Source organism: Pseudopodoces humilis, chromosome 6 (assembly GCF_049639895.1).
Source record: "Pseudopodoces humilis isolate 2021_Gansu_Grassland_sample_001 chromosome 6, ASM4963989v1, whole genome shotgun sequence".
Lineage (NCBI taxonomy): Eukaryota > Metazoa > Chordata > Aves > Passeriformes > Paridae > Pseudopodoces > Pseudopodoces humilis.
In genome coordinates this window covers 36,179,224-36,205,871 of record NC_142205.1, presented here as the reverse complement: position 1 = coordinate 36,205,871, position 26,648 = coordinate 36,179,224, and the positions used below count along the sequence as shown (strand labels likewise).

Genomic DNA, 26,648 nt, shown 5'->3' with positions numbered 1-26,648 from the left:
AGATCTTAAAGCTGTGTTTGCCCTTTCCAAAGCCTATCTGTTGCTGGTTTCTTCCATCCCTGAACAATCTGGCCTTGCATATCTCAGCTACCTGGGGCAGCTATTCTTGCAAATGTTCTATTGATCCAGTCATGGCTCTGATGAAGTAATGGAATCAAGGTGTATGGAAGAGCAGCAAGGTGAGATGTACTTAAAAGATTCTCTGAGAACTTTTATGTTGCTTTCTAATACTTGAATCCATTTTCATTCAATAAGCATTGTCTTTTTTTTTTTTTACTTCCATTTCTAATGAAGCCTAAAATTAACATAGCTTTGTAGTTTCCTTTCTTATTTGTAACATCAATGATAGTAGTAACAAAGCACTAGGAATCATTATTGTAAAGCTGGAGGCAGAAGTCAAAAGTATTTTGGATAAATCCTGTAGGTTGGGAAGAGTGTTTTGAGTTATTTGGTCTATCACAATATAACTAACACTTAACATCTCTACATATAAACTACAGTTTGTCTGGGGGAGAGGCAGTCCATGTGAATTTTAGTTAAAACCTATTTTTAACTCCCTGTTGTCATCATACCTTAAGAGATACGCTTTTATTAAAAAGCTGATGTAAATGCACTAATTTTCTTTCGTGAGTTTAATTTTCATATTGTGATTTTCATGTGCAATAGCATGAAAAAACCCTACATTTTAAGGGAAGAATTATTCCAGTTGATTATTCTGAAATTTCTGAAACCCACAGATGAGCATGTGCTACTGGTGAGCAAGATTTTAGCAAGCAAATTTAGCAAGAGTCTGACAGGGATGACTAGCATTTTGATATTCAAAATGCACCTTGAAATTTCTGGTGTCTTGTATATTTTATGTTTGTGTAAATAAACTTGGTGTTAGCCATAAGTCAATGTCTGTTAATATTTACATTGGACAAGTTTGCCTTTCTGAACCTTTTCATCTCTCTCTGGGTTTTGTCCCTGTGAGAGTGATGTTAACACTATACACATCCTTCGAGTCATATGACAGTAATGGGAAAAGTAAACTTAGGTGTCCTTAATCCATTTTTCAAAGTCAGGTAATTCAGTCTGAAGAATGCAGTGTTTTGAAGAGTCTCTTGTTGGGACACAGAAAATCTGTGGATGAAAACAATAGCTGGAGCAGTAGAGGCTCATGACAATGCCAGAGGCAGGGCTGGTCACTGACATGCTGTGAGATTTGTTAGCTGAAGCAGATCCTTGGGGATTTTCATGACAGCTTTCCTTTCTCCACATTGATATTCCTCATTTCTGAATTATTCAACATTGCTGCTGCTTAGCCAGAGAGTGTCTCTAGAGCATAATTAGCTAAGCAATGAGTAAAAACAGGAAAAAAGAAATGTCCCAATTATATGTTCATTGTTTTGTGAGTACTTGAATAGCAGCTTAAAATACCAACTATAGTTCACAGGAACCTGCAAGCCAGGGCTGGAAAACTCTGGAGAAGATACCCTAGTCTCAGTCAAATTAATATCAAAACTCCTATGGTATGAAACAGGCCAAAAGTTAAACCTTTCAAGACATTTAAAAACAGACAGACATGAAGTAATGCTGATATATGACTTAGCCTACATCTATCTCATTTTTAAGAGAAACAGAAGGACTATCCCTTTCTCCATGTGTTAAATACTTTGGTTGTTCTTTTTCCATGCCTTACCTTTTTTAGTAATTGAAATTAATTTAGTTTTTACAAAGATAATAATGAGAATATTTGGATAGTGTTTGATCTACTATTCTTACTGGTGGAGCTATGTTTTTTTCTAAAAAGGGGGTGATGTTTCAGGTTTGGGAGCTAGATAAGTTTTTGTTCAAATATCTAGGTGCTTTAATGTTTTTGTCCTGGTCACTCAGAGAATTCCCAGTTGGTTTCCTTTCAATAAAAATAGGCTGGTTTAATTTGAAGAGCATTGTCTTTCTCGACAATGATTGGAACTCTCTAATCTTTGGCAAAAGTTACTATGAGATGTGCAGAATACATAACCTCTGTCTTTGCCATGACTGAGGTAGGTGGAAGAAACAGGCTTTCCTGCTGGTCCTTGGTCAGTGCCAACCACTTTGGTTTTGGTTTTCCTTTGGAAGATGGATGTTTGTGTTTAGCTGCTGGCTAAAACAAACCCTTGAAGGTCTCTGAAAAAAATAATGTGCACAGTTCTTGGGATTGAAACAAAATTTTAAGAAATGAAGCAAGAAAATTATTTTTTTAATTCCATGTGCACTTAATTAAAAGAAATTGCTTCTTGTTTCTTTGACCTTTCATGAGGAGCTTTTAAAGAGGGTCTTTCTTAAAAGCTTTTATTTGCATCACAAGTTTGAGTGTTATGTATTCATCCTACTGAAGTAGAAAGATACTTCTAGAAATACTCGATACTTCCAGAAAGATAAGTGACTTACTGTAGAGCCTTCAAACAGGAGTATCCACAGAGGACACTGTTGAGTCCAAATTTTGCTACCATATCTTAGGCCTTCTCCCCCCATTTTCTCTAGCTGTTAGCTTTCATTATAACTTATGTAATTTAAATTAACTAGTCAATTAGCTCTTTGGCAGAAATAATTTTTTAAAAAAAATCAAGCATTTCCTAAAATATTTTTGGATATATAGTTGTCATGTGTATAAATTTAAGTAAATAACACAAAAATAAATTTCACCACTATTTAATGGAAACTAGAATCTCTTTCACTTGGTCTTCAGCTGATGGATATGGAGTTTTATTGTCTTAAAAACACATGGAAAATACATTTCAGCTTTCTGTGTACAGGCCTTATAGGAAAGCAAATGGCCAACAGGATATTTACACTAAAGCAAGGATAAAGAGCAGTATGATACTTGGTTAACAGGTCACAACAAAAACAGTTCAAATATGGAACTTCTGATCCATGAAGATAAATTTCAAAATATTATTAATGAAATAATTTTGAGTGGCAAAGATACTCAAAGATAAGTGCATGCAAATATTTCATAAGCCTAAGAAATAAGCTGGTTTCAACAAGGAAAGGGTTGTGAATTTGAGATGTCTGAATGTAAATGTCAGTTATTGTAAATAAATGAGAAGAATCAGAAACGCTGGCATAAAGTCAAATGTTTTGTTAGAGTTCTTATGTTTTATCATTGTCAGAAGTAAGATTGATGCCAAATTAAAACATCCTGGAGGACAGGCTTAAAGCCAAATTAGCCATCCATCCATATTAGTTACCTGCAGGAGTGATGTCAGAGTTGGCTCCAGGAACACTCCAGCTGGTGTTCTCCAAATGAAATACTGAGTGTCATCAGTCTGAGTGCACCTTGCAGACATGCTTTCCTGTCCTCAAGCTGGGGTTTACACTCTCTGATAGTAACAACAAGCAGAGGAGGTGAGCCAGGGAAAAGTTGTTTGGGATAAAGGTTGTGCTGTCTGTGGCTTCCCCAGATCCTTACAGAGCTGGAATGATTGTGTGGCTCTGATTTCAAGCAGCCAGAAACCTGCAGATCTGGGGCATCACTACAGGTGCCAATGATACTACTGGATACAGCGTGACTGGAAAAGGTGGGCATATATTTTTCTGGGTCTCAGAAGCAGCCTAAAATTCAGAATGCTCTCAGGAGCTCTCTACCAGGTACAGCAGATGCAGGGATTACCCCAGTGATTTGTAAATCTGATCTAGTGTGAGGAGGAGGAGGATTTGTGTGGTGTACAAGGTTATGTATGCTTGCTAAGTTTTGGGACGGGCAAGAGACAGGTTTATTGACTCACTCTGGGTGAGGGAAGAAGGGAAAAGAAAAGGAGGATGGTAGATAGCATGGAATACTTGATCTGTGTTTAAACCACCTAATTCAGGGGTGGTGACGGTGGCATTGGGTTGATGGTTAAACTAGATCATCTTGAAGGGCTCTTCCTATCTTGATGATTCTGTGATTTTTGTAATCATAAAGTATTGAATAACACTCTCTTAGATCATGAATCAAAACTGACACACTGCTGGCTTGGTGCTGTCTCCCATGCTTTACAATAACCACCTCCAAGAGCCATGTAAACTCAAGAAAACCTACTGCACTCAGGAAAATTATCTAGTTTTCTAGTGCTTGAGTGAATTCAGCAGTCTGAGGAAGATAAAGCTGTTGTTGCATGGGGATAAGACCACACACCTGCAGGCTATAGCAGGGAGGGTTAGAGGAGTGAGCAGGGAGTTCTTTTCCTTTGGGAACAGGGATACCTGAAGCCGTATTAGGAACTTAGCTACTTTAAAGAGTTGGGAGGCAGTGATTGTGATCTCCCTTCCAAGGCTTTTGGTGTTGCCAGTATTGCTTTCTCCTAAATTTGGTAGAGTGTGGATACACCTTTATCATCTGTATTTTTCATCAGCTGACCACATGACAAGCTGAGAAGTTGCCGTCAAAGAGTAGCTCTGAATGGTTTGATTTTAAAATGTGAGATTGTCTCAAATATTGATGCAGGTCCATGAGGGAAATGGCTCTACAGAACTACATAGTTGAGTGTCTTCATTAATTATCTGAACAATAACTATTCAAAACCCAAGTAAGCTGGCATTGGCAGGGGAGTCTTTGAGAATACAGTCAAAATGCAGTTATTGTTTGGTCCTGGGAAATTGAAGAAATAATTTGAAGGAAATAACATGAAATTCAGCACTAAACAGCAAAGAGTGCCACAGCTGAGGAGAAGTTTAAAGCATGAATGCAAGTAGATAGTTAGTCAGTACTGTGACAGAAAGGATGAAAGTGTTAAATTGTTAAATAAAGCTACATTTTCATCCTGTGATGTGTTAACATTCATAAAACTTGCAGGTGGATATCCCAGTCTGCCTATCTGTCGTGGACATGTTGCCATGGTCAGATTTGACCACCATGTCTGGGAACCATGGACTAGTCATTTCTAGACTCCAGATGAACTTCAGAACAGAGAGGACTGAGAGGGGGAGGATATTATACCCTTCTGATATGGAAAAGTCATTAAAAAGAGGATAGTGTTGAGTTGTTGCAATGGTGACTAGGGCAGGTTTTTCACAATTGTAGCATTGTTTCCCCTTTATTTACTGAAATTTGCATCAGGTAAAGGCAGTCTGTGACATGATTAAGGAGAAAACTTTTGCTGAAATTCATCAGCCCTTAATATTTTACAGAGGATTGTACAGAATTTCAGTGGCAGTGGTGGTTTACTTGTGTACCATTATTTTTTTTTTTTGCTATGAACATTGTTTTTTCACTGACAAAGATAAGTGCTTAGTGATTTGTTGAATTCTCCAGCTCAGTCAAGGGACTTAATTTAGTAACTGAGATAGAGGGAGGAGTGTTGTTAATTCACTGATGTATTTCATTTATGTGCTTGTTTCCTAGGAGGGAAACATAACATAATAATGAAATCTTTTGTGATAAAGTCAGTTTGCAAGGTGTACAATAACAGGGAGTGTTTAACTTGAAAATGTTTTATTTTAAGATTTAAAATACTGTAAAGCAATTCAAAGAAAAATGCAAACAATATATTCAAATTTAATGTTTGGGCCATGTGTGAAATAATATTTCAAAGAATTGTTTTAAATGTAGCTTCCTATATAGTAGCCCTAGAAACATTTTATTCAGTATTATAGGTCAGTATAGAGGTCCAGCTAGAGTGGTTTAGTGACTGAGGAAAGCCCTCCTCATGTATCAGTTTCTAAACAAACATCTTTTTTGCAAGAATTGATATTTCAAAGGATTATTTACATCAGCAGACAAGCCATGCACTTCCTGAAAATGGATTATTTCTGTGTTTTACTACTTACTGCAATAGATCGTATGCTGACTTCTTACTAGAAAATATATTTAAAAGATGTTACATTAATCTCCACCTAGAGTACAAATTAGCTGTGTTTCATCAATGGAACTGTAGCTGGAAAACTGAACTCAAAATCTTTCATACGAGGAAAAAAATGTTCTTGATTATATTCCTTTCTCTGAAACAGGAGCTTTTTATTACATACATTACTTGTCAAGAATATGATACATATTTCTTGCTGCATACTTGGCTGTTGGCTTTTGTCTTGATAATGAAATACATACACACATGCTCTGAATGGATCTTGACAGTGGAGTGAACTTCATTATTCCACAGAGAGGTGAAGGAATATTGGCTCAGTTGCACAGTGTTCATCATGTGGACACTATTGCTCATGGCAATGGGAGTTTGTGGAGAATGACATTATTCACTTGGAGTTTTGCCTGGCACCCATCTTTATTATTAGTGCACAGTAAATAATGTGATGATCTTGAAGGACTACCAGAAATGCATACATGGATCTTGCACTCGCATCTGCTGTGTGATTTCAGAGTCGTTCAATTTACTGAAACAAAAATAGGAAGACTTTTTTCATCGTCTCCTAATTTTCTTCCTAGTCATCACTTCAGATGGCACCTGTCTGTAATTAGAGTCTGTGTCCTACAGCAGTCAGGGTGTGTCGTTAAAAATCCCAAACAGGTGGTGCATCTCTTGCATCCATTTCCCTCTGACTTATTAAATCCCCTAGGAAGCGAAATCAAGTCTCAAGGTGAATTCCTCCCCTGTGATGCAAGAGGAGAACTGTTGCTTCTGCGTGGGGATTTGGAGTAGTTTAGCTGAGTTTTCTCCTTGGAAAACACAGGTGTACAAACCACTCCTAGATTAATGGGGAGGTATCTAAAGGGTATTGGTACAGACAGGGTGATGTATGGAGGAAGAAAACTGCTAATGCTGAGCATGCTGTGTCAGATTTGCTTGAAGCTGTTCTCCCTGCTCTGGAAAGAGAAGCAATGAAGACAAAATGCTGACCTCTGTGAAGCTCATTCTTCTTCTGAGAAAATGTACTTAGTCTTTCTTTCTTGCTATTATTCTTTGTCAATAAATTGTACCTTCCAGGTAGAGCAGGTTTCGGCCTCCAGGAATAGTTGCACCGGCAAGTGATTGAAAGATGTTGTCAGGAATCCACTTCACCTAAGCCCAAAACACCATTTAGTTGTGACCATATCGCTTTTCTGCCTCTATGGGGAGATTAAGCCTCATCACTAATCAAAAAACTAAGTTATGAATGGAGTTCTTTTAGCAATACTTGAAAGCAGATGTTTTCCCTTTGGCTTGATTATTTTCCCACTTGCTCCTAATATTAATTGTTAATGGAATAATATCCTGTGTAATTACAGTGGAAGCATGGTTCTGCTTTTAAAGTATAGGTATGAGAAGAAAATATTCATAGTGTTCTGTTTCATTTTATCTTCATTTATAAATGTAGCATTTAGAAGAATAGCATCCTGTGTATAGCTTCAGAATGAAAGCTTTAAATGCAACTCTGTCTATGCTAATGATTTCAATCTTTGACCTGCAGTTCTGTGTTTCATAATGTACTTATTTGTGTTTTTCAATTTGTATTTAATTGCTTGTCTAAGAAGGTTCATGCATAACATTCTTCCTTTAAATCATTCATTAGGCTTTTTTTTTTCTTGCCACGAGAACATGGCTGGGTGCTACAGCAGCTGCTTTACAGACATAACTATGCTGTCTTATTGCTGGTAATGACAGCCAACAATTTACTGTGTGTATTAAGTTTGGTTCTGTGTTGTACAACTGAGGTTTTTAGGAAAATATTTTCACAAACGTAGGACAACAAATGTCAGACTCACCTAATTACTGTTCTCTATGCTTTCTATGGGCTTTCTTCTACTAGCTGGAAATGAGTGGTTTGAAAATGTTTTCTCTAGCAAAATGTTCAGATTTATTATCTTGGTCTTTATGGCATCATAGTTCTCCTTTCTGTGTAGTTGGTAGTGAGGGATTTTTTTTAATTACAAAAGTGTCAGGAGTGAAACCTGCGGGTGAGATCCATGCTCCCCAGTTCACACCAGCTGCAGAGAGAAGCATCCTCTGAGTTTTCCAGGGAACGTGGCAAAGTTTCCTAGGCAGGGAGTTGGGAAACAAGCTGTAGGACGGGTGGAAGCATTCAGGAGATTCAGATCAAGAGATCAAAAAGAAAGTAAGTTATTGTAACAGTATAGACACACATAGACACCTTTGGAGGTGTACAGATTTTATTTAGTCAGCATAATCTGTGCTGACCCTGGTGGACAAATAACAGATGATAATCTCAAAGATTAAGGGTAGATTACTGCAGCATAAACAGAGGTGATTTGTGGGGCTAAAGTAATGTCCCATGGTGAGAAGTTTTTGGACAGCTGGAGTAGTTCACCTTCTTGGGGGAAACAGGCGATCTGAGGCCTGAAACCCATCTGTATGCTGACACTAAGTCGGGGTTGACAGCAGCACCTCAGCCTCTCCCTGACATTCAATTCATGGCCCCAAGGACAGGCTCCACCTTTGAGGCAGAGAAGCCAGAGAAGCTGGGGGAAAGTGAGGACTCTAGGCCTTGAAGTGGACCCTGAGTCATCTTTAAATCTGCATTCGAATTATTTCTCAGAGCTAAAAAGCCCATTGAATCAGAAGCACTGAGCACACTTTGTGTAGTCTGTAAAATGATAACAGTATTACCAATTCCTCCTATGAGTACCACCTACTTAATGAGACTATCTGTCAGTAATTATCTAGATGATATGGACCCCATTTGTTTGAGGTGGTGAATGTGGCCAATGATGGAGATCAAATGAAATTAATTTCAGTGAGGTCAGTGGCTGCCATTTCTAACAAAGATTTTTCTGATTGTTTGTGATTAAGGATTTGCTTTTTCTGTTGTGTTTATTGTATTGGTTTTTGGTGGGTTTGGGGGCAGGTTTTTTGTAACCTCTTAACTATAAAGCCTCTCTAGGTTAGATTAGCTTGGTTGGTTAGAGTACATTGCTAATAATGCCAAAGTTGTGGGTTTGATCTCTGTACAAGCCATTTACTTGTGGATCCCTTCCAACCCAGAAGATTCTGTGATCTTCTCACCACTTGCAAGAGTTCTTATTACTATTCAGCTTACTTTCCTGCCAGTTCAGGATTTGATACACCTTTTTTTATGCTTTCTAATGTAATTCTGAAGTAGGACTATCTCTAGCACTTTTTTTTTTTAATGACTTGGGCATTATTGATTGCCTAAATCAATTTCTCCAAATCTTGAGATATTTCTTAAAATAACCAAAACACCTTTTTATTTTTCATATATTATTACTTTAGATAAATGCAAAGGAAATTTTTTTCTGGAAGTAAGTTTTCTGGAGACAGGAGTCTTGGAGATTGAGTTAATGTGGTTACATTGCTTAGATATTTTTTTCAGTTCTCAACCTTTTCTTGAAGTATTTTCCTTATAGATCTCTATAGGTTAGGGTGACCCCTTTTGATCCATGTGCTGTTACATGGCAGGCAGTGGGACAGTGCTGGCACCAGAGTATCTGAGCTGTGTGAGCTTCCGGACCCAGGAGAGAAAAAGCTTGCAAGGCAGCTGCACTCTCTGTTGGTGAGTCACCTAAAAGCCAGCAATGTACCCAGTCCAGCTTGAGCTCATATCATCCCCCATTTTCCTTCTTTTTAATTACTCCCAAAGGTCCCCTTTTGCTAGCTGTTCTTAGAAATGTATCCTCTACCTTCCAGCTAGAAGAGAGTTTTAGTGTGCAACTCCTTGGATGACAGAGGTTGGCTGTCTCACTTGCACTGTGTAGGGATTCTCGTTCCCAGCTCTGAGATTAGAGTGGTTTGTTCAGCAGTTTCCACTATGGCCTGTGCAAATTAACAGAGCTCCATGGCAAACTGATTATCTGTGTTTGCCTTCAAAGTCAGGTGCAGAGTTCACATACTTAGCTTAATTTCACTGCAATTGATAATAAACCAGTAAGGTTCATTTCTCTGGTTTTCCACAGCCTGTCCATCTTTACAGCATCAAATTAAAAGTAGATGCTCTCACAGGACAATCAAGTGCTCGACCTCATGAGTTTTCAGCTCCTTCCATGCTCCATTGAGAAGTACTTTCCAGTGTTTTTTCTGTCAGTTCTGTACTTGAAAAACTGCTTTCACTGCTTCACAGTTTTTACAAGAAAATATTCTTGTGCCTCTGGTGCAGACTGGGAGAAATCTAATGCCTGGCTCCCCATTACCCTCCATAATGAGGTAACACAGTAAATTATAGAGCTTTAATAAATGGCAATGATGCATCTAAGAGAGCATTTCCAGGATCCCAGAATACCTTTGGCTGCATATTAACCTCTTCAGGCATAATTTTTTTTGTCTTCTTAAAACTTAATGCTCATGAAGTCTTTGACCACTGGCAAATGGATGAGCCGCTTTCTTTAGTGATGGCACTGCTATACACGCTCCAGCCTCCCTCCCTGTCAGCATGGAATCTTTTCAGGCTTCTGCATTAATCCCCAAGGACAGACATAAATGAAATATTAAAAGTACCTTTTGTTCCCACTTTCTTCTTGCATTTGAAGCAGTGTTTGTGCATAAGGGTAGCGTGGGGGCATTTGCTGACAGAACTATGGAAGAACTGATCAAAGGAATAACATCCATCCAGATCCTCAGTTCCGTGGCAGATCACAGCCATATCATTAACTGTGTGTCTTATCTGGTTAGCTTAGTGTGAGAGTTCTGTCTGCTTGAGTCAGAGTCACCAGGGGTGGCCTGTGGGACCCTGAAGAAAATCCAATTCCATCAGGATGATAGGCAGCAGTATTTTTAGAGACTTTGCTAAAAAATCAGGAGAAGATTATTTTAACCATACTTCCACTTATTCAAAATCTTTGTAACTTGGAAGTGTTCTGGAAATGACCTTCACTAACTATTCAGTCTGATCTGATGTGTGAACAGTGGCAGGAATAGAACAGAAAAACCACTGAAACAGTAGGTGCCATTTCCTTGCAGTGCTTTAATACTAACACTTCTCATTTGCCCACCTGAATCAATTTGGTGTTGCACACACAAAGCCAGAGCCTGAAATACTGCAGGAGATGCAAAACAAGCAAAGGCTTCTCTTTTGTGTGGAGTTTATGGCGGTGATTGCAATTCAGCTGCCTTGTTGGTCTTTTTTCAAATTTCCCAACTGCTACAAATATGCATGTGGTGCTATACAGTAGCATGTAGAGTATTTATCAGAAGGGCTTCTTTTCCTCACTGGTCATTCCTAAAACCACCCAAGCTGCTGGGTGTACACCTCATGTACAAAGCTATTTTGGGTGGGCTGTGATGTCTTTTTAATCTACTTTAATCTGCAATAAGTACATAATGTTTCAGAGTTTCAGAAAACATAGAGCTATAGTCACTCAAATAACTTAGTCAAACTCATCTTAGCTTTTGACATCAGACTTCTAACTGATTGGATTTGTGATCTAGGATTCTGCCTTGGGAGGACAAAGTCTGAATTAAAGGATTATTTTGAAAATAAGAACCTATTTTCAGTCCAGTGGTTATGTTTCAAAAGGAATAATTTATTACCTTTAATGAAATAGAATTTTTTTTTCCTTGAGTTTAAACTTTGCTTATGATGCTATACTGGGCTTAATTAAATCAATAAAGCAAAAGTAAGCTCTGGAAGATAATTCTCTGGTTTATTTCTCTCTGTCTAAAAAGGGGAAAAAACATTAGATAGAAATGCTGTTCAGATACTGCCCCCATACATTCTCAGAGAACTTTCTCGGAGGTAGTGATAGGATTTAATAAACTGGTGTTTTTCATAGAAACAAAGAATCAAATCAAAGCTCAGCAAAATCCAGGAAATCTGAAGTTCCTATTTTAGGGACAGTTGATACTATTTTGCCTCCAATCTATCTTTATTTCTACATTTAATTTTCAAATATTATATTTTCAAGGGACAACTATGAATGCACATAATACCCACCAATATGAAAAGGTGCTAAACTGACAGCTGTTTCAAATTGTTAGATGTTGTTTTTTGTTTTCTCCATCAGTTCTTACTTCCTACTAATAGAAGGATTTTTGCTGCTGCTGAACTCCATGTGTCCAAGATCCATCCCCCCTCATGACATGAATGTGCCTCAGCTGAGGTGCTGCTCTCAACTCTGCTTTCTTGCTTTTGCAGCACTCAGGCCTCAATCTTGTGGGACTTCTTGTATTAGATTTGTCTCTTTACTGTAACTTCCAGCTGTTAATTTGCTCCTTGGTTTTATCATTCTAAACACTGTTGCCTGCAGGACATTTCCAGAAACTTTCATTTATTTTTTTGCTTCAGGATGCTCATTTGTGCTGACCCACCTGCTTAGTTTGAGTGCTGTAGATCTCCTCTAACAATAATTCAGACAGATTTCCCTTGGGTTATGAGAAGTAATTATGGGAAGGGGAAGCCTCTTCTTCAGAGTCTTCCATCTCTACCCAGCTCACCTCTTTTTCATTAATTTCCTAACTGTGAGAGAAAAGGCTAAAAGAGCCTCATCACCCACATAAAGACTCATTGCTTTTTTACAAATTTTTACAAAATTTTTAATGAAGTTTAGCAATGTGGTAAGAAAAATAAGAATGTGTGATGAAATTACAGTGGAAACTTCTATAAGCTGGAAGTCAAGCACTTCTAGAGGTTTCTTTGTAGCTGATTCTCCACAGCTTTCTGGCTCACCATTTGAAGAATGGGATTTTATCTTAATATTTCCAAAAAATAAAGTGGAATTTAAAAATTAAATGTGATAATAGAGAAACTTGGGAGTTAAGTTTAATACAACTTGGCTGCTTGAAACAATATGTTTCAGCACAATGATAATTTGAACTGGTAGTTTACATACATTTATGTAGGGTAAAAATTGTTCAGAAAAAGGGACACTTGAGTTAAAAAAGAAAGAGTAACTGCCATAAGCTAATGTCACAGAGACAAGTTTTGCTTCCTGAATGTTGATGATTTTATAAACATTGAAATGGGTTCTATTGTTAGGATGGATAAAACAATGCCTCTTAATACATTTTAATTATATTTGATTAGAGAATTAAGTATATAAAATAGTCCACTTTTTTTTTTTTTTTACTTCTTGGGATATTCAGGAAGATTTATCAGTATTCATTTCAACTACCTTGACATCTTTTTCTATGTGCAGTATAGAAACTGTCTTTAGATGGAGCAACCACTAAATTTTTATTTTTGTCATTTATTTTCTTAACCTTCATCAGTTTCTAACCATCTGATCAACTCATCTGAATTTCAGTTTGGTTTACTTCTGCTTTCACTTCCTCCAAATAGACAAGTTTGTCACTAATATTACACATACATAAATTCTGATTTTCAGGTTTTTTAGAACTTTTATGCAGGATTAGTGTCAGCTTCTGCCATTTGCTTTAAGAAGCTTTGGTACAGTATCAGGAATCCCCACAGAGAGGAGCTGAAGCAGTCACCAGTGAAACAAGGTACCTGAATTTATCCCCCCTCCTGAGGTGCCTTCATGTGGTATCACTAGGGTGAAGGGACACTTTTTGCTTAACAAGACATTGAAATTTATTGTAAAAAATGCTGAAGCCTAGCTGAAAGCTACATTCAGTAGATCACCAGTCATTTCTGTCCCCTTTCGTCCTTTTCCATTACATCCCTGACACCACAAGGTCAGCAGGACCAGTCCTGATTTCTGCTGCGGGCTGTTTCCCTTGTTTTTGTATAATGTGCCAGTGGGTTCGGCACTGAAGGTCAGTTTGTCTGATGTATCCTGCATGAGATGGACTCCTCTCTCCAGCATTTATCAGTCTCTGTTTAGTAGTTCAGCACAGAGCCTTTAATCAGTCTGGGTTACACAGAGAGGTGCAGAGTGCAATGTGTGCCATTCCCTGGATTTGATTATAATGGCCAAATTTCAGCTCTTTTGGGCAGGTGGTTCCTATCAGTGTACCTACTGCACACATCATCCAGCACAAGTGCTTTCCCACTTTCATTTCCCTCCTTTTCATTCCAAAGGCTGTCAAAGCTTCTCTTCCCTTTTCACAAATCCTTTAGTTCCACTGCATGTATCACTCTTGCAGTGTAATGATTCTAAATCCTGCTATGCAGCTCGATTGTTTGCAACATACCACATTTGTTTCTAATGCAAGCAGCTTCCACTCAACTCCTTTGAAGTTCATGTAATTTTTCTCTTACCTTGAAAATTCATAGGTGAGGTTATCTCCTTCCTCTGCACGTTAATTGCAAGCAGTTATAAAAATTTTTGCTGGCTACAGTTTGAGCTAGTGCTACACTTCTTTCAGTGCAGTTTTTTGTTTGTAAGCTATCTTTTCATATGAAGCATTTGCTGCCTTTTTCTCAGTTGATCCTTTTTGCAAAGCAAATTTTGTAGGGTTAGGGGCGGGGGTGGGGTTTACACTCTAACTAAATCAAATTCTTTTTCTGTTGGTGCACAGCAGTCTTTGTCCAGTTGGGTCGTTTTTTGATTAGCTAGCTTTTACTTACACTATTGTTCTTGCATCTATATTCAGTGAGTCTGTGCAGTAGTTCTCATGTGGAAGGATTTTTACAAATATTTTTAAGTTTAGCAACCTTACCCTTCCAGCTTTTCTGATGTTTTAGGAGTCTTTGTCCTTTTAATGTTTTGACCATAAGCACTTTACAGCTTTCCACTGTAATTACTCACATAATATTATGCTAGGATAGCTCAAGTCTGATTATTTAAGCATCTGAGTAGGACATTTCATGAAAAAATTACTTCTACAAACATAGCTTTGTACTTGACTTTTCTATACAGAAGCCACTAAACAAGAGATTAATTGTTCTCCTTTGGGCTCAGTGCAGTTCTTTTATCTGTGTAAGTGATCCTATTGATACATAAGGACTTTTCATATCGGCCATGATTGCAAGACTGGACTTTTGTCTTCATATTTTGGAGACAGTTTAAGGCCTGTTCAGCAGGAGCTGCTTGTGGCATGGAGTGGAATTCATGCTGTGCCAAGCACTCTGTTTCACACAGCTTATTACTAATTCCACTCTAATGAAAACCAAAAGGCCATCCTGCTTTTCCCCTTCATTGCTCTTCCTACAAAACAACAAATGTCAGAACATCTTGTGGAATAGGAATTAATGGGGCAACATTGCATTCAATTTATTCTCTTTGTTTTAAGCAAATGCAAAAATTATGAGTTTTCTACTGTTCCAGTCATTAGGTAGTTTTGTTAATTGCAATAAATGTTCTGAACTTCCACATCTAAAGAACAAGGGGTTTCATTACTCAATATTTATCACTGGAAAAATCTATCAATTCTAATGTAATTTGTAAGTTTGGCCAATTATTTTGGAATTTTAAATCTCTGATTTTTTTACCTTCCATCTGATTTACCTGCAGCAATTGCCTTTTTTATAGGCACTCACTGTGCTGAGAGGAATGCTTAGGAAAGATATAGTATCTATGAGAATTAGAGAAATCCTGCTTTTTCCCAGTGATTTCTGGGACTACATTTCTTCTGTCAGTAGCAATTTAGTTGTAAGCATTCTCTATGAAAGTTCTTCTTTATAAAAGGGCATTATATTTTGATTATTTAAAACCTGAAGTCAAAAAGGACATGTTGTAATTAGATTTACTTTGGTAAGAATTGAAAATGTATTGTAGTAGTCAGAATCCTCAGGGGAAGGTTTCTAATAAAATCTCCACTGAATTTTTTCTTATGTGGAAATACAGTCAATATTGAAATATGAAATGTCAATAAAAGTAAAAAAGTATTAGCATTCAGTGTATGTTACAGTGCACAGCCTTGGCAGTTTGTTTTTTTTTTCATGGAGCTTTGTTTCTCAAAGCTTCTGTGTGCTTTTAAAAATGTAATCTCTAAAGGAAAATGAAATTAGTCTTTAAGAGTCATAAAAATGGGTAGTTTAACATTATTTTTTTAAGCTACCATATAAAAGTGAAAGGAAAATTATCCATAATGTCTTTCATTACCATGAATGCAAATAAGGAGATGATTTTCTAACATTGATGTATGGGGATTCACTGGCTGCCTGATGGTGGCAGAGACCACTCAGCTGTTTGCTTGTTATTTTATCACCTCTATTGCCTTGGATAAAAGACAGCAGTATAAAAAAGTGTTAAGGCAGAGAAAATATGGCAGAATATTCCATTAACATGATGTGCTCTTCAATAAACTTCTAACTTATGTATGGATTCCTGAAATATTTACCAATCCCAAGTTCACTGACAAATCCTAAACTAGTGCCAAAGGGGGAAGTTTTTATTTTCCAGTCAGGACTTCCAGGATGATACCATCTGCTCCATAGCCCCAAACAAACCACCACCACCAGCAGTAATTCAAAACGAAAATGCCCCAGGATGGAATAATTTTCCCTTGGGGCTTCACTGTTACAGGACACGGCGCATAGGACCCAGTTTCATGTTGGCTCTCTGCTAAGGAAATATTGCCTGGAAGCCATCCAGGTCTCCCATGGCTCTGTCTTTTCTTCTCTTTCTGGCTAGACATCAGCGTGAATGTGTTCCTTCTGGCCTCTTGCTCTAAGACTCATCAGGCTGGTGTTGATCTGCATTGGTGGAATTGCATAGTTGGGTTGGACTTTCTAAAGCATGTTGTTTTCCTCCTGTTCAGCATAGGTGCCTTTGTATTCCCCTTCCACCACAACTTAAAGGAATCAGTTGAAGAGCAACATTTGAATCCTGAGAGCTGTCAACGTATTTACTGCATTAGGAACATGGTCTTCTTGGTACTGAAAGAAAAAGAAAAGAGAAAATGCCTGTTTTCCAATACAAAATTCCTGCTTATAAAGTTGCAATATGTTTTTGTCATTATTCTCTAACAATAACTTTAAATATCTCATCTGTTTTCTATATTGTCTGTGAAAAAGACTAAGCTAATTGAAGAAAATTCCACATATTTATTAATGGAATAAATGGGAACATGGGAAGCATAGCAAATTATTTGCCTATAAGTCACATTACCACTGTGAGGCACACTTAAGGAGTTTTAAATGCTTAGGAAGGCAGATGTTTAACTCCCAACAGCTTCTCTTCAGCTATCCTCTTTCACCTTTCTGCCTTACTCTAGCCAGCACCTATGAGACTTAAATGAATTGAAAACTTTTGCTCACTTTCAAATGCACATTACTTCACGTGGAGTACTGAGACTCATTAAATACTTTGGCAGGTTTCCAGAGTCCCTTTCTTCTCTGTTACTTAGCAACAAACAGAACTTTTTTTTGGGGGGGGGAGGTATTGGTTTTTTTTGCTCAGTTTTGTTGGGAATTTCTTTTTAATAAGGAGTTTGTGCATGACTGTCCACCATTCTCTAGATCTATCACATTGCCTGTTTCTCATCTAGAGCTCCTTTTTGGACGAATACAGGTAAATATTGTTTGGTTGCACTACTGTTCATCTATGCCTTTCATAAGTTCACAATTCAAACAACATTCAAACAAAAACACCCAGAGGCACACACACACAGTCCAAACATCTTCATTATTGTTTGTGTTGCTTTATTCATCCTTCAGGTCTCCTGTAATGGCTGGAGGTCTATTTGCCGTTAACCGGAAATGGTTTTGGGAGCTGGGAGGCTATGATCCAGGATTAGAAATATGGGGAGGAGAACAGTATGAAATCTCCTTTAAGGTAAGTCATCAAGCCACTTTACAGAATACTTCCTTGCTGGTGTTATCACGATACTTTCATTCACCCAGGCTTCTGTCTTTTAACTAAAATTAGTTTAATACAATACTTCTTTTCGTTAGGAATTTCCACAGTGCCATAAACAATTGCTCCAGAAGCCATACAAAAATCACAGAGTGCAGCTCCCTCTGAAAATGTGGTAGCCTACCACTGTCAAAGAACGAAATTCCACTTTTTTCCTTTTATCAAGTCTTCTCCACTTACCTTCGCTCAGATGCTGTGTTTGTGACCAAGTATTGAACTCAGTTCAACAAGCCAACAGACAATTAATGCAGAAAAAAAGAAAATGGAATAATTTTTCTGTCCAGATCAACAAGTTTAATCATCTCTGGGGACAGGGTCCCCTGGAGTCAGCTCAAGAAAATGGGTGGAAATAGAGAAAGTCATAGGAAGAAAGACTCCTTTCAGTAGCAGTGGATCACTGGAGCAGCTCAGCTGCCGTGAACTGTTGTCTGCAGGCTTGCTGGTCCAAACTAGATTCTTTAAAATTTCATGTAAATTATTGTAATGACATACTGGGAGTTTCCAAGTGCTCAGGTTATGTACAACCAGCCATGTTATAGTATACCCTCATATCCTGTATGTGGACATGCATCTTATTGAAATCAGTTGGCATTTACATGTAGAGCTGAAAGTCTTGTTTCTTTCTGCATGTAAAACAGGCATTTGTATTAGTTTGCTGAGGACTAACATGTCTAATTTTGAAAACTGAGTTTATTTTCCAGTATACCCAAGGACATAAAAATTTTACCTCATGGTCTCTACGTGCAGAGTTTTTCAAGGACTTGATACGAGTTTTATGAGACAGATGATTTGAGTCAAATATATTTGGATAAAGCTTGGAACTGAAATTGCAATTCAAATTTATCTCCAGGATCTTTCCAGTCTACTTCCAAACTCTGTCAGTGTAAAACTCTTTAAATAAATTTAGCGTGTCAGCCATGACTAATATCAGGTATCTTGCTGAATCTGAGTTTCAGCTGCAATTAAAACAGTGCTGAGGCCATTCTGTTGAATGAAATGTACAGTGTTACAAGCTGTCTTTACAGGAGTTCCAAGAACTGCAAAATGTTTTGCATTAACTGGCTTACTCTCGTGTTTCTTCAAATCATTTCTATACCTCAGGAAAATAAAACAGGAAGGCAGGGGAAACCCAATAGCTAGACCATATGTTTAGAATATATTGATTTATCTTCTGTCCATTTAGATTTTTTCAGAGGCAAATATAAGTAGCTGCTTGTAGCTGTCACAATGGTCTCTGACAGGTCACCCATTATTTTAATATCCTATTTCAAATATTCCCTTTATTCATCTTTGCAAAGAATATGCTTGTTGTTTTCTCCAGACTTTGTATAGAAACCATGATAACACAACTGGAAATTGAAACACCACATTGTCCCAGTGTGTTTTGTTTTGTTCAAGTGAGAGTTTGTTGTTTTTGTTCTTGTTTTTTTTTTTCTGGAGGCAGCTGTGTCACACTGGGTCTCATTTCAGTCATATCTCTGGATCTATCTCAGCATATAATGACCTTAGGGTCCTTGTCCTTTCTTACTAGTGTTAAAAGAAGAAAAATATAATATTTAAAAATTACTGTCAAATAAGAGTAAATTCCTGTTGGAAGAATTTAGAAGATGTAAGTTAAGTTTTAAGAGGGAGATTGCTGTTTGGTTTGGAATAACAAAAAATAGAAGAAAAATTAGAGAGGTGGAAGAGAGAAACAGAAAGGAGTGGGGTTTATTATGTCGGAATTACCACTATCAGCTTGGGAAAGGTTTCGGCTTCAGCAGATTCTACTGTAGTTATAGATTCAATCAACTTAAAACTTACTTAAATAAGGACAAGTTAGCCAGACAGTCCAATTTACCAGATCTGTTGACAAAACTTGGTAAGATGGTGGACTTGCAAGCTTTTCCAAAGTCAGTGAAAAAGCCAGATGACTAGACCAGCTCATCTTCCTTGGCTTCACTTGAGTGAATCTAGAGATGGCAATTTACTCTTTCTTAGAGCACCCACATCTATGCCCTGTGGAAGAGTTGTCAGACAGGTGCCCTGTGTTGATGCCACATCTTACATTGATTTTCTTGGCAAATAATTATTTGGAGTACTCTGGTGATGGTGATGCATCCACAGACTGTCTCAAAATATGACCTCTCCATTAAATAGTTGCTTAGATTAATTTTTACGTAAGGAAGTGTTCGGGATTTTAATTTTTGGCAACATCAAGATCATTTTTTTTTAAATAAAAAAGGTGCTTGACATCTTGCTGACAGTTCTCTTTGGTGTGTGCTAGACTTCTGAAAGCTGGCAAAGCACTGGAACTCACCTGATTAATAGTGTCTCTTCACAATAACAAGGAAAGCTACTATTTGGGAAATCCGAAATTTAAATTGCTTAGACAGGTAGTTTATGTAGTAATCACCACAGCACAGACTGGCAAAAGATACTAATGTCCTGTGTTTCCTGAAGACCCTTGTGGTTCACCTTGGCTGTATGCCAGATACCCAGAAAAGCTGCTCTAACACCCCCTCCTTATGTGAGTATAGGAAAGGAAATATAACAAAAGGTTCATGGCTCAGGATAAGGAGAGGGGAGAGATCGCTCACCAGTTACCGTCATGGGCAAACCGGCAAAAAATATTTTATTATCAATCAAATCAGAGTAGGGCAATGAGAAACAAACCCAGGTTTAAAAACACCTTCCCCCCACACCTCCTTTCTTCTTAAGGTCAACTTTACTCCCTATTTTCTCCTCCTCCTCACTCTCAGGGAAATGGGGGCTATGGTCAGTTCATCATATGTTGTCTCTGCTGCTTCTTCTTCCTCAGGGAGAGGACTCCTCACACTCTTCACCTGCTCCAGCATGAGGTCCTCTAGGGGCAGGAGGTGGATCTTTGTGATCTCTGCTCCACCATGAACCTTTCATGGGCTGCAGAGGCACAACTGCCTCACCGTGGTTTTTACCACAGGCTGGAAGGGAATCTCTGCTCCAGCACCTGGGGCACCTCCTCCCCCTCCACCTTCCCTGACCTTGATGTTTGCAGAGCTGGTGCTCTCACATACTGTTACTCCTCTGTCTGGCTAAAGTTGCACAGTAGCTTTTCCCTCTCCTTAAATCTGTTATCCCAGAGGCACTACCACCATCACTGATGGCCTTGGACAGGGGCATGTCCATCCTGGAGCTGCCATTGATCCTGTTGCACCTGAGGGAAGCTTCTGGCAGCTTCTCACAGAAGCCACCTCTGTAGCCCCCCTGCTACCAAAACCTGGCCATGCAAACCCAATGCAATCTGTTACACTAGACATTCCTTAGGCATTGGAAATCATACCTTAACAAAAATGCTAATGGTGATTCCCTAGCCTCCTGAAGGTAGTCATCTGTATCTACAGTTGTGTTATCCTTATCCATACCAATACATCTTCCATATTCTCTTTATCCCTGTTTTCCAAAACACACCTCCAAGTCTCTTAATCCCTTTCTTTATCATCATTATCATCATAATCATTATTAATTCCCTCCACAGCTGTCAATCTTGGCAGGAGATAGGCAGTAGAGGAGCATTACCACTTGTCAGTGCAGTTGTAATCCACATGAAGAACTAAAAATGTGGAATATTGCCAGTTTTCTCAGAATTTTAGAGGTGCTGGTGAGTATTGTTGAAACACCCAGAGTCTTCAATTCCCAGTTTACATAGTACAGTTTTAATATTTCCTGACAGGAAATCCCACTGCACCTCCAGTAAATGATTTTGCAATTTGCAAACCCATTGACTGAAAATTTGCAGTCAGTGATCCTATTTTTCAATTTTTTTTTTTTTTTCATTTAGAGGAACATTCTCACTGCATGTAAAAGTTCACAGGAAAATACTGTTCTTTCTCCTTTTCTACGACTGCCAAATCTGTTCTTTTAGCTTATATTTCAAGAAGAGTGACTGAAAAATCTCATAAAATTTTTATATTCTTATTTTCCACAGCTTTTTCAGCCCCACTGTTGTAATGCAGTTCTCCTATTTGTAGTCCATCCCTCTTACACAATATGAAGTGCACCAAGTTGTGGCCTTTGCATGAAATACTTTATATTCCTCTTCCACCAGTTTACTGTTTGTATTTCCCCTTCATTTCAATGTCACTCACTGTTGTCTCTCTTGTTACAGACACTCAGCAGCAGTATATTTCTCAATTATTTTTGAAACCTAATCCAAAGTCCATTCAGTACCCTCTAAATCCTCTGCATAATTTGCTGTACGTTTATGTTCATTTTTCCCAGCAACACATCCTCCACTGCTCAAAAATCATTAGTCTCTTACTACAGTAATTATGACTACAGTGTAGCATATGGATTGGAATCTCAGTCTTGCATGCACAGTATTTACATTTTCCAGGTAGTTTCCAGGCTGGATTACTCATAAACTAGAGAGATAAGGTGGGGGAACCACAAGAGAAGGCAAAATTCAATTTTAAAGACAAAGAAGTAATGTGAAAAGAGAGTGATTCACCCAAAAACCCACAGGAGCTGTAGAGCAGAGCCAAAAAATACATCTGTGGCATCTAAACTCCAGTCAGGAACAAAGCCACATAACAACAGCTTAATTTCTTTTACAGCTTGTGTTAATGTCTGCTTTTTGCTTTCAACCATCCCTATAAAGTGTTTTGCAACCTTCTGTTGGAAGGAGCCATATAAAGATAAATTGTGAGATAGTCTCTAGTTGACACATAAACTACTCTTTTGATCTTTCCAAGCTGGAATTGTGTTATTTGGTTTCATCTTTGTTTTTTATACCTCAGCTGCAGACCAGATTCATTGCTTTTTTAAGAAGGAGACATTAACGATCCTGAGAGTTTCATTGCTTCTGATATAATTTTGCCAAATGTCCCACACCACCTGAATTTCTTTCATGGCATTCTGGAGGTCTGTAATACTTAATGCAGAAGTCATTCTCCAATTTCTTGTATTTAGTGCATGTGACATAAAAATGCACATTTTAAAGACAAAGTTGACAGAATTGATCTTCTCAGGAAAATATAAAAAATGCTTTTAATACCATTCTGAAGCCAAAAGATAAACAGGAACAGCTGCTAAGTGTCCTTCAAGGCAGCCCAAGATTCATTTCAATTACCCTGCACAGCATACCTCAGGTGCAGCAAAGCATTTACAAGTTTTATATCTATCAAATATAAGCCTAACACAGTGTTATGTCCTCCCACTTGTTATTGCCTCAGCATATCTGACTGGGGTTTCTTTTTTATTTAAACTGTTATCCTACTGCTTTAGAGGAAATGCAATATACATCTACTGCAGCTCTCATTGCCTCAGTTAAAGTAATGCTGAACTATATATATATATATAATTTCTTCTTTCTTGTCTTTTAAATTTGTCCTGGGACTGACCTTTGAGTCACACTGCTACGCTGTCCATTCTTCAAAGGCTAAGAAGCTTTGATTAATCATGATAATAATTTGTCTTGGCTTTGAAATGACACCTCCATTTAAAAAACAAGAACAAATAGTAAACAGGTCTGTGTTTTCATTGGTGTGCTGGGTTGTTTGAAGACAGCCACAGACAGGACATTCCCACGTGAAAAAAGTACAAATGATGTAACACACAAAGGAAATATTGTTAGAAAAGTGAATAACATTATTTTAACTCTCTTGTTTTTATGGTATTTTACTATGTTTATGCACGTTTTCCAGTGAATTACCTGTTGTCAGATGAAACAGGTGAGGATTTAAAGGCTTACTTAAGAGGCAGATATTATGAAGTGTCTTTTTTAAAAGAAAATGATCCTCATGTCCACATGGCATGACTACCTGCAAGATTGCTCTGGGTGGTAATAAGCTCTTTTGGCATGGAGGCAGAGCTTTCATTTGGGTCACCATTCCCAATCCAGCAGTAAATTTCCTCCCTGAGAAGGACTGTGCTTACCAGAGGCACCTACCCAGAGCTCCTACACCTTAGTCAATTCTGTGATGGGAGCTAGTGAGCAGCAGCTTCCTTGAGTAGCTCTCAACTCCACCTGATTGCACATCAGTGAGAGCCTCATTTTCGCTGGTTTCAAGCTTTCCTTAGACATTTACATTAGTGTATTTAAGTTTGCTCTGTAATGAGGTTAGATCCTCAAACATTTCATTATCTGGTCTCAGTTGGATGCCACGATTAACTGCTAAGGGACTGTAAGTGCTGACACAAAAATGATCCATAAGAAGCAGCTACCTAAATCACTTTGTAATTCAGTCCTTCACTCTAACCCCTGTTTTCTCCATTCACAGTATGAATAGCACAGTCAGTCAGGGGCTGCATTCCAGGACCAGGCAGATATACCCACTTTAACACAAACAGCCAAGCACAATGAAAGCAGCTGAACTTAAACTCCCTTCCAACCCAAACCATTCCATTTCTATTTCTATATATTTTATCATTCTCTTTTGAACATACTCTGCTTTTGCACAGTGAGATTTTGGATGGGAGAGTCTGCCACATTACTGTATCCCAGTTAGCAGCATGCCAAGAGGGCCACCATGACTGTAGGAGGGGTCAGCACAGAATGATACGTTATTTTCACATATACATTAGTTAAACTGCTTTCTTTGCCTCATTTGTTTACAGTAATCATTCTTTCATTTGCTTTCTGTCTGCTTTCCAGGTGTGGATGTGTGGAGGTGGCATGTATGATGTTCCATGCTCTCGAGTTGGGCATATCTACAGAAAATATGTCCCGTATAAAGTCCCTTCTGGAACCAGCCTGGCACGGGTGAGTAATTGGGTCTTGCTGTTTTTCATTTTCATTCATTATCAGTCTCTTCATTCCTTGTGAACCAGTTTCCAGTAAACTATTAAAATGGAAAATGAATGTTTCTTTATTTTTCTGAAATGAGATGTGCAATTACTACAGTTATTCTGCCTTTCAGAGATAAGATTGCCAAGAATAAAATGGAAGCTTAAAATTACAGGGTTGGACGTCTCGGCAGAGAAGCACATTTCATGCTGATTCAAAAGAACCTAGGAATAACCTAAGGCTTGTGGTTCTCAAATTGCACAGTGTTGTCAGTCATAGTTTTTATATGCAGGACCAATTTGAATGCACATTTTCTTATCAGTCAGCAGAACAGGCAGAATCTCACGGAAGGGATGTTTTCTGAGGCAAAAGGACTGAGTAACAATTATTTGAGCAACTGTCTGATTATTGTGTAAAATCTGGTTGTGAAATACAGCCAGCTTGGAGCTGTGAGAGTGAGAAATTGCAAGACCTCTAGACATTTCTCAAAGACCACTGAACACATTCATATCCATGAGGGGCTTTTCACTCAAGAGAAAATGTTCTGTAACTTTCTGGAGATGTTCACAGGATGTCAAAAGAACGGAGATGAAGGGCACAGATGTAGCTTCCAGGAAGATACTAGTATTTATTCATGCTTGAGTTTAATCTTTTCTGGTTTAGAGGATTATTTCTTTTTAATAAAATGGCATTAATATTAAAGTCTGCATATTGCCAAAGGGTAATATTTTATGAATCATAGTTTTTTCTTAATAATGAAAATGTGGTATGAATAAAAGAATTAATTTATTGCTTTAAGGGAGAGATACCCTTGGTTTCAGCACCACAGGACCAGGCTTGCTGTACTGACTGCAGCAGAAAAAGAAGGCTGCCTGTGCTGCCTGACAGCTGGCTAGACAGAAAGAAGAATTTGCCTTAAAAGGGCATCAGTGTAGACACTGTGACACATAATTCAGCAATGGGATTAGTGGTGGGAGCAAAAACTATATTGACTAAATTATCAGATTAATATCTTCCCCAAGCATAGCTCTGTGTCCTCTCAGAGTTGCCCCATCCAGATTTTTGGACTGCCTGAATGAAACTGCTTCATTTATAATATTCCCTGCAAAAAAATCATACATGACTGGAAATAAGAAATTCAAACCTCAGACTCTGTTTTCTTCTGTTACAGCACATAGTATCTCATTAGAGAATATGCTGTCTCGTGCACTACCTGTAGGACCGAAATACAGTAGTTTCTGTTTGTACTACTGGCATCTTGCACAGTTCAGCATTTAACTGACTTTCATGGTGGCAGTGTGAATGCCTACAACCATCAGGTAGCCACCAGGAGGCCTGCAGCCTCCCTGTACTATTTATTTTAGCTTGATGTCAATTAATCACTCATGAAATATTACTGAAAAACATTTCCAGTTATAAAACTGATATCTCTGCCTGTGCACAGACTGATCCCTGTAACTTGTGGGAAAAGGTGGGTTTTATCATTCCATTCAAAAAATGGATCATTTTTTCTGTGTTGTGACAGTCCAAAACATGATGCTTAGGTAAATTTGTGACATACAGTTATGAATTCTCAGATTCACAGATTCTTTCCAGTACAGTATTCTTTGCATTGCATCAAGGCTAACGAGACCACAATAGCATCTATATGTTTTGGTGGTTTGGGCTATTTCAATAACTAGCCAAGGAAGAGAATTTTGTCCATGACCCATCATATTCTGTGTAATTTTAAATCTGAAAATATTCTCTTTTACTCATCCTTGCCAGAAAAAAACAATCGAGGACAGATTAATCTTCAGTGTGACAGCCCCAAATGGAACTGTTAGCCAAGATAACATTAGGCAACTGTTCACAGGAGTGGCATGGATATTTCAACTGTCCTTGCTTTATCCTCCAAATGTTATATTATCCAAAGATTATAATCTATGCCTTATGAGTTTTTTTTTATCTAAAACTTCCTTCCAGTTCAAATATATAATGAATTACACACTCAAGAATACCTGGAAATATTATCCCCACTGCCAAAAGCGGTACTTTTCACTACTAAGTAGTTTCTACGAAGATTTTTACTAAATCCTTTTCCACTTTCTGCTGTTTAAAGGAGCGTGCCAGAGATGCAGTTCACAAAGGAATGAGCTCTAGAAAGCCCAGCTCCAATTCTATAAATGATTACAAGAGGCCTTCGTTAATCGAGGGGGAATTTTCCCTTGTGCATAAAAGGTTGACAAATTTTCCCTTTCTATTCCCCAGCACCAGCACAAGGGAAATGGGGACTGGAACTGGGAAGAGAACAGAGCTTCCAGACAAATTCAGACATAGCCCAAATCATGCCATGGATTTCCTTACAAGCTGTTT

General features: G+C 38.1%; 1 protein-coding gene and 1 long non-coding RNA gene across 2 annotated transcripts in view; one reads left to right on the top strand and one right to left on the bottom strand.

The window, feature by feature from the left end:
• The window catches only part of GALNTL6 (polypeptide N-acetylgalactosaminyltransferase like 6), a 423,143-nt gene that overhangs the window by 365,804 nt on the left and 30,691 nt on the right, over nucleotides 1-26,648 (top strand). The window contains exons 7-8 of the mRNA XM_005517623.2: nucleotides 17,350-17,467; nucleotides 24,162-24,269. Coding sequence (XP_005517680.1) covers nucleotides 17,350-17,467; nucleotides 24,162-24,269 — 226 coding nt within the window. The remainder of the gene's footprint in view (nucleotides 1-17,349; nucleotides 17,468-24,161; nucleotides 24,270-26,648) is intronic.
• Nucleotides 14,819-26,648, bottom strand: part of LOC148184148 (uncharacterized) — a 74,437-nt gene continuing 62,607 nt past the window's right edge. The window contains exon 4 of the long non-coding RNA XR_015772669.1: nucleotides 14,819-16,569. This is a non-coding gene — a long non-coding RNA (uncharacterized LOC148184148). The remainder of the gene's footprint in view (nucleotides 16,570-26,648) is intronic.